This window comes from Rhamphochromis sp. 'chilingali' (genome assembly GCF_963969265.1).
Source record: "Rhamphochromis sp. 'chilingali' genome assembly, chromosome: 18".
NCBI classification, from domain to species: domain Eukaryota; kingdom Metazoa; phylum Chordata; class Actinopteri; order Cichliformes; family Cichlidae; genus Rhamphochromis; species Rhamphochromis sp. 'chilingali'.
Window position 1 is genome coordinate 16,313,239 of NC_137945.1, and position 15,585 is coordinate 16,328,823.

The 15,585-nt window shown below is 40.9% G+C and overlaps 2 protein-coding genes across 2 annotated transcripts in view; one reads left to right on the forward strand and one right to left on the reverse strand.

Annotated features, from left to right (window-relative positions):
- Positions 1–819: 819 nt before the first annotated feature.
- klhl40b (kelch-like family member 40b) lies at positions 820–4,746 on the forward strand. Its single transcript, XM_080865718.1, has 6 exons — positions 820–2,101; positions 2,264–2,424; positions 2,524–2,631; positions 2,764–2,949; positions 3,136–3,285; positions 3,541–4,746. Exons 1-6 carry the CDS (start codon positions 971–973, stop codon positions 3,650–3,652), a joined length of 1,848 nt encoding a protein of 615 aa, XP_080721844.1. The 5' UTR covers positions 820–970; the 3' UTR covers positions 3,653–4,746.
- Positions 4,654–15,585, reverse strand: part of zbtb47b (zinc finger and BTB domain containing 47b) — a 33,287-nt gene continuing 22,355 nt past the window's right edge. Inside the window, exons 3-7 of the mRNA XM_080865717.1 lie at positions 13,904–14,051; positions 13,341–13,456; positions 12,374–12,518; positions 11,335–11,760; positions 4,654–11,252 (exon numbers count right to left, since the gene is read on the reverse strand). Coding sequence (XP_080721843.1) covers positions 11,221–11,252; positions 11,335–11,760; positions 12,374–12,518; positions 13,341–13,456; positions 13,904–14,051 — 867 coding nt within the window. The 3' untranslated portion in view covers positions 4,654–11,220. The remainder of the gene's footprint in view (positions 11,253–11,334; positions 11,761–12,373; positions 12,519–13,340; positions 13,457–13,903; positions 14,052–15,585) is intronic.

Consider the following 15,585-nt stretch of genomic DNA (forward strand, 5'->3'; position numbering starts at 1 on the left):
GATGTTCATTTGGTTCTTATTCACCTTATTATTGAAGAGTAAGTTTTAACAAGTCAGGTCACTCACCATGGAGTTTTCTGTGGCAAAATGAACCATCATCCTTGCAATCTCAGACGAATCACATCAAATGCTAAATGTTAAGTACTGTTTACTTTTAAAGACAGCTTTTAAAGAGCTAAGACAGTCAAACCTTAAATGGCCCATTTTACCTGGGTTATTACATGCCTTTCTTTTTCAATGAAAGTGTTTTGGTTCTGTTCAAATAAAATAAATTGCTTCTTAACAACACTTAAACTAATTCAGCTCTTTAGAAAACAATAATTTTCATAGTGGTAGTGGCAGCCTATCAGATCACCAATAAACTGAGAACTGTTAGCTTAGCAAAAAGACTGGTCTAAAAGAGCAGCTGAACAAATATATTGCCAAATCCTTATTTATAACTCTCTCTTTGAAATGAACAAGAACACTATGTTAAACATTCTGTGTATTAAAATAAATCTATTAGTCATTTCAGAGTTTCCTCTGTTTTCCACAGAGTCATCGTCACATGTATGTAATGCTACAAAATGCTAAGATGACCCCCTCAGAGAAGCCTACTAAACCATGTACTCCAGGGTCTGCCATGACTCATGCTGGACACAGTTCCCATTAAGCAGTGTGTCAGCTGTCTGGGAGTGGGTCGGTGTGGACTTCGAGGTGGGACAAGGGGAAGCATGGATATTACATTTCAAGTTCCAGAATAAAGCCCATTGCTCTACACCAAGCACCCAGTCTATAAATAAACCTCCAGTTGGAGTTCAGTTGAAGGGTCAGGACAGCTGAGGAAGTGGGCTGTCTCTGGTGTGTCTGAATACTCTTTTAAATCCTCTTTCCAGGCTAGAAACTAGAACAGCTTAGTTATAGAGGAGATACATTTTGTTTGATTTCTTTAGCCCCTGAAAGGCTCTTCATACTTCTTCTGCCAGGAACGATGGCTCTGCCTATAAACCCAGCGGATGAGCCCAGATTGTACCAGCAGACTCTACTCCAGGATGGCCTCTATGACCTGCTGGAGAATGATAAGCTGGTCGACTGTGTGCTGAAGATCAAAGACAAAGAGTTTCCCTGCCACCGGCTCGTTCTGTGTGCCTGCAGCTCATACTTCCGCTCCATCTTTCTTTCTGACCTGGACGAGAGCAAAAAGAGGGAAATTATCCTGGAGGATGTGGAGCCAGGTGTCATGGGGCTCATCGTGAAGTATCTGTACACCTCCAAGATCAATGTGACAGAGCAGAATGTCCAGGATATCTTTGCTGTCGCTAATATGTACCAGATCCCTTCAATTTTCACTGTATGTGTGTCTTTCTTACAAAAGCGCCTAAGCCTCAGCAACTGTCTGGCTATCTTCAGGCTCGGCTTGATGCTGGACTGTCCCAGATTGGCCATCTCTGCTCGAAACTATGCCTGCGAGCGCTTTCAGCTCATCTCCAGAGATGAAGAATTCCTCCAGCTGCTTCCCAGTGAGCTGGCAGCCATTTTATCAAATGACAATCTAAACGTAGAGACAGAAGAGGAGGTATTTGAAGCTTTGATGAACTGGGTGTCCCGGAACAAAGAGACCAGAGAGAAAGAGCTGCCGAATTTGTTGGACTGCATTCGTTTGCGTCTTGTCAATGAGGACTATCTGAGAGAAAAAGTGGAGAAACACAAACTTATCTCCTCTAACCCCGAGTTGCAGCAGAAACTCCAGCTGGTTAAGGATGCCCACGCTGGGAAAATGCCAGAAGTTAAAAAAAGAAAAAGCAAGGAGGAGGAGGATGGTGGAGCAGGGAATGATGGAGAGAGTGAAGATAAAGATGATGAAGAGGGCCTTCTCCCAAGCATCCTGAATGATAATCTTCGATTTGGGATGTTTGTCAGAGACTTGATCCTGATGGTTAATGATGCTGGCGCTGTGGCCTACGACCCAACGGGGAACGACTGCTTTCTGGCATCACTTTCCACACAGATTCCCAAAAACCACGCCAGCCTGGTGACCAAGGAGAACCAGATCTTTGTGGCCGGAGGATTATTCTTTGATGAACAGAACAAGGATGATCCACTGTGCTCATACTTCCTGCAGGTAGGAGAGCGTCAAGACAAAGTTTGTAGAAAGAAAAGAGAAGATGAAAAACTTCCAATTACATGCGGTACACATACAAATATAGTTCAGTGCAAATATTTTTCTACACTGTAGTTCTGTACACTGTAAACATTTACAAATGTTTGACTCCTGTGACCACAGTACGACCCGGTCAGTGCCGACTGGCTCGGCATGCCTCCCCTGCCTTCTCCCCGTTTTCTGTTTGGAATGGGCGAGGCTGAGAACTCCATCTTTGTTTTGGGAGGAAAGGAGCTGAAGGAGCAGGAGCACATGCTGGATTCAGTCTTGGTATACGACAGACAGTGAGTACAGCCTTGAGTTCATGTATGAAATTTTAGGGAAAAAGCACTCAGTTTGTCATCCTTAATAATTAACTACATACTGTGTTTTGTCATTCACAGATCCTTTAAATGGGGCGAATCAGAGCCGATTCCATACCCAGTTTACGGCCATACAACATTATCTCATAATGACACTGTATACGTGATTGGAGGAAAGGGAGACAACAAGTGAGTACATGCTTCAAGCAAAATATTAATGTTCATATTAAAAGTGTGACCCTAAAAGGCTTCAGGATTTAAAGGAGGGTTTTCTTTATCTCAGAGGTCACTATTGTGAGTCTTTGTCCCTTTTGTAAAAAGGAGCTGTCTAAAGAAGATGTGTGCCTACGACGCCAAGCGTTTTGAATGGAAGGAGCTCGCGCCCATGAAGCACGCACGCTCCTTATGTGGAGCCACCGTTCATGAAAACAAAATATACGTGGCAGGAGGCGTCACTGACAACGGCCTGACAGACACTATGGAGGTGTATGATATCGCTACCAACAAGTGAGTTTCCTATATTTATATTTCTTTTCTTTTACTTTATTTTTTAGTTTAGTTTGTTTCTAATTATCTGTTGTAAAGCACACAGTCAGTGTAAAGTTACAACACATCATAATAAATGTAATAAAACTGTGGCTAAATGGTTTATCTAACTGAACATTTTTCTGTGTGTGTGTTAACGCGGTGCAGGTGGTCCGACTTTGTGCCGTTTCCTCAGGAACGTAGCTCCCTGAATCTCGTGTCGTTGGCTGGTTCCCTCTACGCCGTTGGAGGTTTTGCCATGATGCCTTTAGAGGACAGCGAAGAGGTTCTTCCTAAAGAGATGAACGACATCTGGAGGTAGATCGTAACAGACTTTAAAAAAAAAAAAAGTTATTTCAACTGTTAAATTGTCTTTGCACAACTGTAATCTTAATTATATTTAGTATTTACTCAATTGTGTTAGTATTTAAAATGTTACTCAGTGAACCCAACATAAGATGCCACCGTCCTGCTTCAGTTCATAGTGGATATTTAATTACTTAAATTTAAACGCAAATGAGGGAGATAGGAGCCCTGGGAAAAACAATGACGACTGTCTCTTAACCTCCTCAGGTATAATGAGATGGAGAAGAAGTGGAATGGGATCCTGAAAGAAATCAAGTACGCCTCAGGGGCTTCAGTTTTGGGGGTGCGACTGAATACCTTGCGTCTCACCAAGATGTAAAACCCCCTCCAGTCCCCGTTTATGAACATGAACCTGTTTAGTTCACAGTTGTTGTACCAGAGTCCAAAGAACGGTTCAGGGCCACAGACATCAATGTTCAGCTCAATGTGTTCATTGTTCTCTTCCGTTTTATTTTACGCATTTGATTTTTTGTTGTAGCTTTTCTAATTATAACAAATTAATACTGTGGATTTGTTTTTTTGTTTCTTTTTGATCTATAATAATTTTATATATGTCTTTCTACAAGTTTAAATCTGATTCAGACTAAAACTACAGAGTCAGTAACCTAAAGACACCTGTTGCACTGTGTGGAATAAATCAAAATATTAAAGTGTCTAAATCCGAGTGGAAAATATAAGCATTTCCCAACAGATGGCAGCAAAGTTGCCAAAAAAAAGCACTACTGTAATATAAAAAACAAAACACAAAGACACATCTGAATTTGCAATAATATATCTATACTGTTTAATATTGAAATGATTTCATTACGCTCTGTTGTGTTACAGACAGTAAACACTAGTCAATAATACAATAAAAGACAGAAAATACAGTCTAATGTTATTAGCACCTCTAGACACTACTGTCCTTGTACTGTTTTTAGTATTTTATCATAGCTGAACGTGACGACTACTGCCTACACATGGGCTTTGTACACCAGAGTTAACTAAGTTGTAGTGTTAACATTATAGAGAGTCAGCAAATAACAGTACACATTATGGTTTCTTTAACACCGCTGCAGTATGAGTAAGGGAAATGCAATGTGATGCGAATGTGAATAATACAGCTTTGAATAGACTATGGCATTGATGCTTATGGTTACCATCACATGTAGCTTCACTCAAAAACAGGGGAAAGCCACCATAAAACATATGTTAAAAAAAAAAACAACAACAACTAAACTTTCTCATGCAAAAATTACACTTGTTTCCCACTTTTAGTTCATATGGAGCCCTCAAACTGCCAAAAGGTAGCAAAAGATTCATTTTAACCTGAATTGAGGAATATCACACACACACACACACACACACACACACACACACACACACACACACACACACACACACACACACACACACACACACACACACATAAAACATTCAGTAAAACAAACACAAAGTTATTTAATTCAGTCAGGTATTCTGTGGTTTTCTCATTTTACTATTGCAGTTACTATTTGCCAAATCACGTGCTCGTTTTTCTTCATTCAGGCTTTTTGACCTACTGATGTTTCATTTTCCTCACCATGTGTTAAATTCTCCTAATGCATATATAATAAATATGGATGAGTATTTGTTAATGGCAGTGACTAATTTGAAATTCATGTAATACTTGTGGAGTAACTTAGAGCGCTTTGTGGCTAGCTTAGCTGAAAACAGTGCCCACAAGGATTGTTGGCTAGCTAGGCAGCTATCATGAAACTATGCCAGCCAGCATTACATGCAGTAGTGTTAATCAATCTATTCTTTTGCCAACAGGTATTCAAAAACAAAGTTTCTTAGTAATAGTCAATCTACAGTTTGCCATTTGACATCACAACAGACTGCAAAAGACTATTTTTGTGCTAGCATTTAGACTGTTATGTTAGCTTTTCATAGTTTAACGAAGTAAATTGAAGTTGTATAAAAAGCTTTAGATCTTGTCATTTTTTTCCACAATAGATGAATCCTTTGTCTATAAATGTAATCAAATTTGACACAATTTCTTGTTCACAATTAGTGGAAATGTGTGCGGCATTAGTGAAAACCAGGAGGTAATTAGCTTCATCTCAATCAAAAAATTTAAGAACCCAACCAAATATAGACTGTTGGGACAGAAGTACTGGGCAACCTACACATTACACCTTGTGTGTGGTCAATTACTTTTGTCCATATTCGAGTGGTTTCGAACAAGTGAAACCTCTTAAAATCTCATTTGTATTGCACTAACAATGCTACTTTTTGGTATCATTAGATTTGTCAGTTTTGGGGCTCCATGTGTTTACCCAAACACTAACAGATTTAACAGAAAAAAAATCAACTCTTTACTCAAGAACAAAAAGAAATACAATACTTTCTCTCCAATATCCATCATGAGTTTCAGTTTCTAAAATAAGACAGCAATATTTCCAACACTTTTCTTGAAGGTGAAGGCCACAGAATAAAATTCTTTTGGATACACACTTCATCATTAGCAGCTTTCAAAAGAAAAAAAAAGAGAGAGAGAGAGACCTAACTTAGTAATCCCATGAGCACTCTCCGAAGTGCCACTCTCACAGTTTGCTATGTGGCAACCTTGGGTGCACTGCAGAATGCACAGTCACCATGGTGTCTAGGCACCCACTTAATCACTGACAAACCTTCATTTAAGGACAAGGACAGGTCCACCTTTGCCTAATCTAATACAAGCCTTTGGCTGCTAGCCTTAGTAAATTAGAATTTGGCTAATCAAAATACATAGAGTCAACCTGCCTGGAATACAGGACTCCTGCACACTGTGCAACATTTCCCTTTTCATGTCTAACAATCGTAGCTTTACTGCCGTTTCACTGTAAAACACTTAAAAAAAATAATAAAACAGCCTGTTTAATTCATTTTTCACAATTTAGGTAATATCTGGGATAATAAATGTCCATATCTGATACATTTCCTCTTTACAACTCATTGAAGTCTTGTTCTGATGTCACAGATGGCCTTTATCTTTGCAGCTGGATTGAAGGAAGACTAGTTCACAAAAACAAACAAAGGAGGATTAACAAGTCAATTTAGAGTTTTATACCCAAATTCCTCTGGTTACTGTGTCCTCCACTTTATACTATATTTGATACAATGTGCAAGTGTTATAAAAGAAATATATTCTTAGCACAAATACACTATTTTGAGCTTTAAATATCATCAAATCATTTCAAATATGAGCAGTATGATGAATTTTGATTTCCTATCCTATGCATGCTTGGAAGCCTTTATTTACAGCCGGTTTCTTGGTCTGATTCCACACAGGTACACTTTTGATGTCCCTTTTCTCTTTAAATTTCACTTCAGAGGACTGAACATTGCCAAGGACACATTTAGTCAATAACTGCATTTTGATAATTTCCCATTTTAAGGCAAGGAAGTATTTTAAGGAAAGGAAGGATCAAGGAAACTGCTACTATATCTGTATCTCCACTAGATTGAAGGATAAAGTGCACTAAAAGTTTTTCTCGTAATTGAATTTGGCAACTCCGTCCTTCCCTTATGTTTTCTCATGCAATGAAAAAGAATAGTCACATATTAAGTCCCTTCAACAGAGGCAAAGTGGAAACACCTAAGAGTAATTTCTCTTGATAATGGAAGTGAGCAAACCAGTCAGAAACCGCCTGCACTGATTGCACCCTCAAGGAAGAGTCACGGATACTTGTTAAACAGTGGGACAGTATTAAAGAGACTGACCAGAATGCAGAAACACCAGCGGATTGACGCATAACACAGAGTCATCCTCGGTGTGCCACATGCCACACCACAAGCAAGTAAAGTTATTCAGGGAAACAAAACTAAGGTGCAACTTACTAACCACAAACTCAGACCAACACTGAACAAAAAACCCTTAAAAAAAACCTAAAAGGAATTTAATGCTGGAATTTACTTCAATTTATACATGTCTGCTACCCATTTTCACCTTGTATCTGGAAACACAAAACAAAAGTGCATAAATCAGTAGTATAAACTACTATACTTCCTCCTTTACTGTCAGCTACTGTCACTATCCATAACGCAAAAACATTCAAATCCCTCCATATGTAAGGCAAACACACAACCTGTAACCACGGTATCTCAATGTTGTCTCTTGGGCTAGTGCTTCTTAAAACAGGGAAGTGGGAAAAATCTCAATTTTGAGCTTTTACATGCTTCTTCGATGATAACGAGACACATACTATGAACATTAATGTACATCTAAGGGTTGGAGTGCAGTTTACCGAGTTGCCACAAGAGAGCAACAGCACTAAACAATCAGCCTACCAGATTAAATCTTAACTGGCATGTTTCATATATGTCTATATGTCTTATTATGTCTTTAGATTCTTCTGCACATTAATCGAGGAGTTTTATTCACTGTATGGTCACGAATGACAATAAAGTTTCATTTGACTTTGACAGTGTTGGCCATTACCTCCTCACAGTGCTCCAAATGTCTCATTTTTAGCTCACTTCCAATCCTGGAGTTCACTGTAATCACAGCCAGAATATTGTTCAGTTACATTAAGTTCAAGAACTCTACACTTTTAAATCATTTAAAGGGCAGTCTCAAACAGGACTCTGTACAAAAGCAGCAAACCAAAATACAAAACAGGTATCGGGCACATGAAGAAAAACACAAAGTGTACCATTATTAAATTACGTCTGACGTGGCCCTAACGGTTTAACCGTGGAAATTGAAGAAATACATAGGGGGTGAGCTTAGACATAAGACTACATGAAGGTGCTTTTTTTTTTTTTTAAATATAAAACAGCTTATTACATTTACAAAAGCATGTCCACAAATTCCAACTTTCCGTAGTACCAGCCAGGACACATTTTGGGGCACATTCAACTGACTCTCCGAATGTAAACATGAGGAATAAATCACAAGGAAGAAGCACATCTTAACAATATTTACAGGTTAATGCCATACTACAGTTAGGCTATAAGTAGATAAAGTGAGCGGGAGCAGAATGATAGTGCGTATTCAGAGACCGATACGAATGCAAAATCGACTGAAGTGTCAAACAAGAGTTCTTATTTTAATTTTCAAATAGGAGTTACATGAAGTGATTGGCACCACTCTTAAATTGATTTGATATAAAACCGAGGATAGTGACACTCTCCCAGTCAGGAAAACCAAAAACTAGCCTGCTAACTTAACCTTTGGGGAAAACTGACAGTATTTTGACGCTTCCAGCACATCTAGGTGACGGCTTCCTAAAGGTTGACTAAATGATAAAAGACAAAGGTTCCGAAACTGCATTTTGGCATATGCTTTCTTTCTTGGGAATTGATGACTACTGGAAGAAAACCAGAATGATTCTGGTACCGAAAGCCTCGTCACTTGCCTACAGATTCTGCATTTTCTGTGCAAATACTTTAACGAGCCACTTCTTTAGTTACACCCTGCTAGTTGTTGTTGGACCCCATTTGCCTTCAGAACCGCCTTAGATCTTCATGGCACAGATTCAACGTTGACATGACAGCATCACACAGTTGCTGGAGATTTGTTCACTCTACATCCATGATATAAGTCTCTTGTTGCACCACACCCCAAACGTGTTCTATTGGACCTCTGTTAAGATATGGTGACTGTGGATTTGACTACAGTAAACTCAATGTCACGTTAAAGAAACCAGTCTGAGATCATTCGAACCAGCATGTTATTCTGCTGGAAGCAATGGACATGCTTAGGAGCAATACTCAGGTAGGGTGTGGTGTTTAAATAATGCTCAGTTCCTACTAAGGAGCCTAAAGTGTGCCAAGAAAATATCCACCATCCCATTACATCACCAGCACCAAAGGTAGAATGGATCCATGCTTTCATGTTCCTTATCCCTAATTCTTCCCTGCTATCCAAATGGCAAAGGTGAGCCCGTGTATCCAGTTTCCTGTTCTTAGCTGACAGGAGTGCCGCCCAGTGTGGTCTTCTGCTGCTAATATGTTAAAGATGCTCTTCTGCACAACTTGTTAGGAGCAAGTGCTTATTTGAGTGCTATCTGCTTGAATTGCTGCTCACTTGATATTTTCATGTTATAGTCTTTTTCAGACTGAAATACTATGACCAGTCCGTCTGAATCCAACAACCATACCATGTTCAAAGTCACTCAAATCAGCTTTGTGATGCTCAGTTTGAACTTGAGCATGTTGTCTTGACCATGTCTACATGCCATGTGACGGGCTGATTAGCTCTTTGCATGAATGACCAATTTACGGGTGTAGCTAATGAAGTGGTCGGTGAAATTCGACGCAAAAATCACAAGTAAAATATCTTAAATTTGTACAAAAAAAATTACAATTTCTGGTCACTATGGTGTGCAGGTTAAGAAATAGTCAAGATATTTGAGTGGTACCAATTTTCTTGTTCAGCTCTCAACAAGAACGCAAATAAAGATAATTGCAACCTATTCCTTTAAGCAGTTTATACTCGGATCATGATTTTTTTTTTCCAGATCTACTATGGTTATGACACACAATAGCCAAAAGTGTACACAGAGCCAAAGCCTTTTTTCAGGGGTATTACGCTGTGCTTCCCCAGTTTTAATTAGCTGCTACACGTTACTGTTTTAACAAAAATAAATCACTCTGTTATAATATAATTCAACACTAAGGGCTCCTTTTAGTGGCCACATCTGATGTGCCAAAAATGTATCTCTGCCAGTACTCTTTAAGAATTTTAATTGTTAGATTATAATTTAGTATTTATCACTTCACAACACGGATTACATCAGATTGCAATGAAATGTGGCCATTTGATTCGGCTACGTAAGCACGTTTTTGTGAACATTGCTCTCCCTACACTCATCTAACACACAGACAGTGTTTAGTTGGGAAAATAAGCAGTAAATAACAATAGCAGTAACACTCAATTTCATCCTACACGTATATTGTAGGTCAGAGTACATCAGGTTTTACTAACAAGTCACAGAAAAGTGCCATAACATCTCATAGCCAGATCTCGCAGGAGACGATGCACGCCTGCTTAATGTAAGCCAAAAAAAAGCAAAAAACAAAAAAAAGATTAGAGTCGACAAATTACTCCATCTCCTGACTCGGGAAAGCTCGCATGTTGATTAGCTAAACGTTGATCTGACGATTGTTATCTCAAGTCTCTGCCTCACATCTCAAACACGCACACACACCATCACGAACGCCACACGCTGCATTGCACGGCCGACTTCTCCTTAAGTCCTTAGAAAAAAATGAAAAGAAATGACGTAACGTGCCACGAATTACACACTATTCACAATAATAAAAACGAAGACGGTTAGGAGTACACTTTAAATATCACTGGAGTTAAATGTAAGGTGCAGGATCGATTATAAATGCTGAATTACATTACTTAACTATAGCAGGTGAGCTAACAGGATTTGGTTATTGGCAACGCCATATACATGTATACGCTCAAAGACAAATCAGCATTTGGTTATTGCTGGGTCTGACCAGAACCGCTCGCTACATCTTGGCCGAGAACAAAAAATAAATCATTTCTTCTCGTTACCACGTGGTTCTCCCTCTACTCATGATCCCAGTATGAGTGGAGATTTAGGAAGCGCTTCCTACCATTTCGTAAAAGATGCTACAATCAATACATTGTGCAAGGCTCAGGAGAGAGGCGAGTTGTCAGAAAAAAAATCCCAAATGAAAGCAGGACACATCTGTGAAATTTATGAGTCGAAAAGTAACGGTGAAACGTCCTACTGGACTCTGAGGTTATCTATTGTATTCAACAGAGTAAAAAATTATTATTTATTACTATGTGTGTGTGTTCTTTGTTCTTTTTTTTTCTCCTTTTTTTTTCTTTTTTTGACGAGGCCTCCATGTAGCATTTTTTTCTGTTCTTCTCCTCTGTGTAAATGTCACTGAGGCGCATCACTCTCCCTCTGCAGGAGTCCTCTTAAAAGCTCAAAGAAAAACAATAAAACAAAAAGTAACAAAGTGCTTTCAATGCTACAGAGATTTGTTAGTTGTTGGAGTTCATCCTACCAGCAGAAAACAGTGGAGGCGGCGGGGGTAAATGCGGGGTAGGAGGCAGCCCCCCCATGGAGTGCAGCAGGGGGAGGGACAGCTGGGTGCTGTGGAGGGGGTGGGGGCTAGAGGCAGCAGCGGGTGTAGTCACGGACGTGGCAGGGAGTGCCGTGCCCAGCTGGGCCTGACCGGAAGAGTCCGCAGCGGGTGGCGCCAAGGGCCGGTCGAGGCCCAGGGGGTCACCATTGCCGTCGGGAACCATGGGGTTGGTGATGCGGAAGCACTTCTCCCTGTGGGCCTTGAGCATGTTTGAGAAGCGGAAACGCTGGCCGCACACCTCACACGGGTATGGCTTTTCTCCGGTGTGGGTGCGGCGGTGGCGCTTCATGTTGGGCCGGCTCGTGAAGCTCTTCCCACAGATTTCACAGATGTACGGCTTTTCTCCTGCAAAACGGGAGACACAAAAGACGCCTGCTCGATACGTTTTCAACATGCATCGTTAAGTTTAATGCCACAGAATCAGTGTTTTTATATTCGCCATACATCAAATGATTCTGACGTGGAGGGCGGCTGGTTGCAGTAACTCTGCAGTTCTCCTCTGACCTTTTCAGTATCTTTCAGAACAGAGTTTTGATTTGTGGCCTGTGACTTGACTGTTTTAATTCACTCTGAATGCTCTCCACCAGAATCTCTTCCAGCTGTGGCAGGCAGCTGTTTCCAGTAAAAGAACTCTAACAGTCCAATTGGTGTTACCTGCACGGCAACAAACGGATAAAAGATAAAAACAATCAAGCAGCTAAAGAGTCACGTGTTTCTTTCAGCAGTTTTGTTAAAGAGCAAAGCTGAGTTAAATCAAAAGAATACACGGAGGCCACAAAAACTCCAACATGAACGATAATAGTGCTTCACATCTGCTGGGTGTGCAAATAAGCTTTGCAAAGACACAAAGGTGTCAGTGTTTGCAGCTCTGCAATATTTTCTTTTTTAAATGCTCCTTTAAAATAAATGTTGCTCTGCCCTGAAGCAACATGAACACAACCAAAAGAAAGGGACTCACCAGTGTGTGTTTTCATGTGTTCATCGAAGTACTGTTTCATGTTGAAGTCCTTTCCGCACCACTGGCACATGAACTGCTTGTGTCCGATGTGGATGCTCATATGGGAGCGGAGCTGGTATTTGTACTGGAAGCGCTCGCTGCAGTTCTGAAAAGGCGCACAGGAAACAGTTTTACGCAAAGTCGTTTTACAGCTGGTTGTCAAAGATGGACTCGACAGGTTGTACTTCAGTCATTGTGGAGAAAAAGCAGAAGTCGTGTATGGTGTTTTCAACAAAGCACACTGGGACTGACTTGAGCAAGGCTGTAAAATGTACTACTAAATCAAAACTGCCCTTTTTTTTACCTTCCTGTGAACCTATTAGACATGGCGCTCAGTTTTCATTCATAAAAAAAGTGGATATTTTTTAAAAATAGGCTTTCTTGCAAAGGGTTAAACAAGTAGATTTTAATACCACTCTCATGCCTGTATGGTGAACCTTAGACATAATCAGCAGCCAGCTGGGACCTCTATCATCAAGGACTGATCTAATCGAGTAGCATTTTCCCCATTTTCTGTCTTTATGCTCAGCCAACCTAAACTAATTTATGATGTCACTATAAGCACCCAGCGAAACGCTTCAGTATTGAATAACTACCTGCTGGTGGTCTTTTGTCACAGTCTTGTTTAAAAAAAAAAACTCCCAAATTGAACTTGAACAGACATTCTTTCACTGAAATAATTTCATCTATACTTCTCATTTCTTAAGAGAGGCTTTGACTAGATCTATGTGGGTTTTTTTTTTAAACGATCAGTGTTTTTTAATCGAGACCGGCACATCTGGACATCTGACTCTGGTTTACTTGATCTCAACCTGTGAATTTCTCAGATTTAAATGACACTCCCAGCGCCAATAATTTTAAATATCTTTAAATCTACCTCATCACTCAAGTAAAGTGGAGAGCTGCAGTGTATAAAAGGAGCTCAAACCTCACACTTGAAGGGTTTCTCTCCTGAGTGCTGTAGAGAGTGAACCTTCAGGGACATGCTGCGCTTGAATGATTTCCCACACGTTTCACAGGTGAATGGCATGTCCTTCGTATGGGCTACACAAAGGCACAAACACAGAGCATGCTTAGTTTGTGTGATTCAATACTGAGCCACTCATGACTGAAATTAAACTAAGCATTTAAGGAACAACACTGAGGTTATTTTTCACTAAATAAATGCTGAGGGCAAAGGGTCCATTTCATCTTTTTCTTCCATCTTAAGTCTGAATATGACTATCCAATCTCTCCCATACTAGAAAGTGGCTAATTAGGACCATATTATTAATAGTCCTTCGATAATAGGAACTCCTTAAATTGCAGTAGCATAGAGTGAGGTAAGCCCATCTGGGAAGTAAGATGCTTATCTCTCCAGAAAATGGAAAAGGAAAGCAACACCCAAAACAAATCCTGCCAAACAATCAGTAGGATGTGGAAAAAGGAAGCCTAAAGAAACACACGGGAACAAAGTGATCAACCAGGATAGTTGATTTTACTGTCACTCACCGACCATGTGCTTCCTGACATGGGCCATCGTGTAAAACTTCTTCTCACAGATCTCGCAGGAGAACTTCTTCTCGGCGTAGCCATGGACGATCTTGTTGTGCTCGTGCAACGACCACAGCTTCTTGAAGGCTTTGCCACAGGTCACACACTTGAAGAAACAAGAGAGCGAGCATGGAATGATTACTGGGGATGAGATATTAAACAGATTGTGATCTGGAACAGTCTTTACAAATACAATCCAGGTGTGTGTGTGTTTATACAGACACTTGAGCATGCACTGTAGCAAAAAAGCAATTAGAGTCACTAGATTAAAGAAGCAAATGATCTTCAAAACCACAGCAGGAGTCCAGCTGCTCGGTGCCGAGGGGTAATAGTGGAGGTAGTGAGACATATCAGAACTGATTATTACTGACTGCCATTTGACTGAGTTACTGACTCCAACTGGTTTTAGTGATTGCAATTATGCATATATTAATTAGAAACAAAATAACAATTATGCATTAAAAAAACATTTTATTTTATTTTCTATAAAACAACTTCCTAAAATAAAACTGATGTCAGAACAGGTAGCACTGCTAGGACTTAAAGGAACAGTTCTGGTGTGTAGTGAGGGCTGTCTTACAAAAAAGACTGACAAAAATCAGGTATAATAACCACAAACAAAATTCCTGTTTAGTTTAACTGATTCAAACAACACATAGGTTTGGCTTCACACCTTTAGCTAAACCTTAATTTATCAAAAATAGTGTTTTTTAGGGTTTTGTTTTTTTACCCATGTAGTGTTTGCAAAACATATAACTTGACAACTGTAGCTAGCACTGCCAGGAAGTAACAAGTTTTAAGGTTAGTTATTGGTGTTACATCCTGCTTTATTTACGTGTTTAGTTTTCCAAGCTCCAATCTGATGGGCAAGCACCTTTGCTAGCTTGTTGGCTGAGCTTATATGGGTTCCTTCCTTCTTTATGTGTCCTTCCCTGCCTTTTTCTCAGTCCACTCTGCAGCACCTTTGAGGTCACTTGTACCACTTTTTCATTGTGGCGGGGCGTGGCCTGCGGTGCCGTGCAGAGGAGGCGGACGCACCTGCACGGCGTCCGCAATCACGCCCCGCCGAATTAAATATTGTACTGGGTCCTGTGGTTGGGTTGTTGTGATAGTGTTGAGCGGGCAGCGGGAGAGCTGCAGCTCTGTGAGTATTGTGGACAGCAACCGTCAAAGCTTTAATAAAAAGCATCAAAATGCCACTGGGTCTGCCGTGTATGTTTGCATTGGTGCCGAAACCCAGGAGGCGGCATGGCGGGTACTGACCAGAGCCAGGGAAGGGAAGAGCTGGCCGAGATGGTGGCCGAAATAGCGGCCACCCAGCGAAAGCAGGCGGCGGAGGTGCGTCGCCAGCAGGAAGAGCTGCAGGACCAGTCCGAGCGCCACCAGGAAAGGATTGGGGAGCTGGCGGCGCTGCTCTGGGCCTGGGCGCCACCCCCACAGGTGTGTCCCGAGGACAGTGAAGCGGTGGAGGAGCCGCGTGAGGCACCTCAGCAGCCGGAGGTGGTGGACGAGTCACGCGGGGGTCCGAGCCTGCCGGAAGAGGAGGAACAGCCGGGTAAAGGGCTGCTCCTGCCGGGAGCGGTGGAGGAGCCGTTCCAATCGGAGGCGGAGGACGAGGCGGGCGAGGGTCTACACCTGCC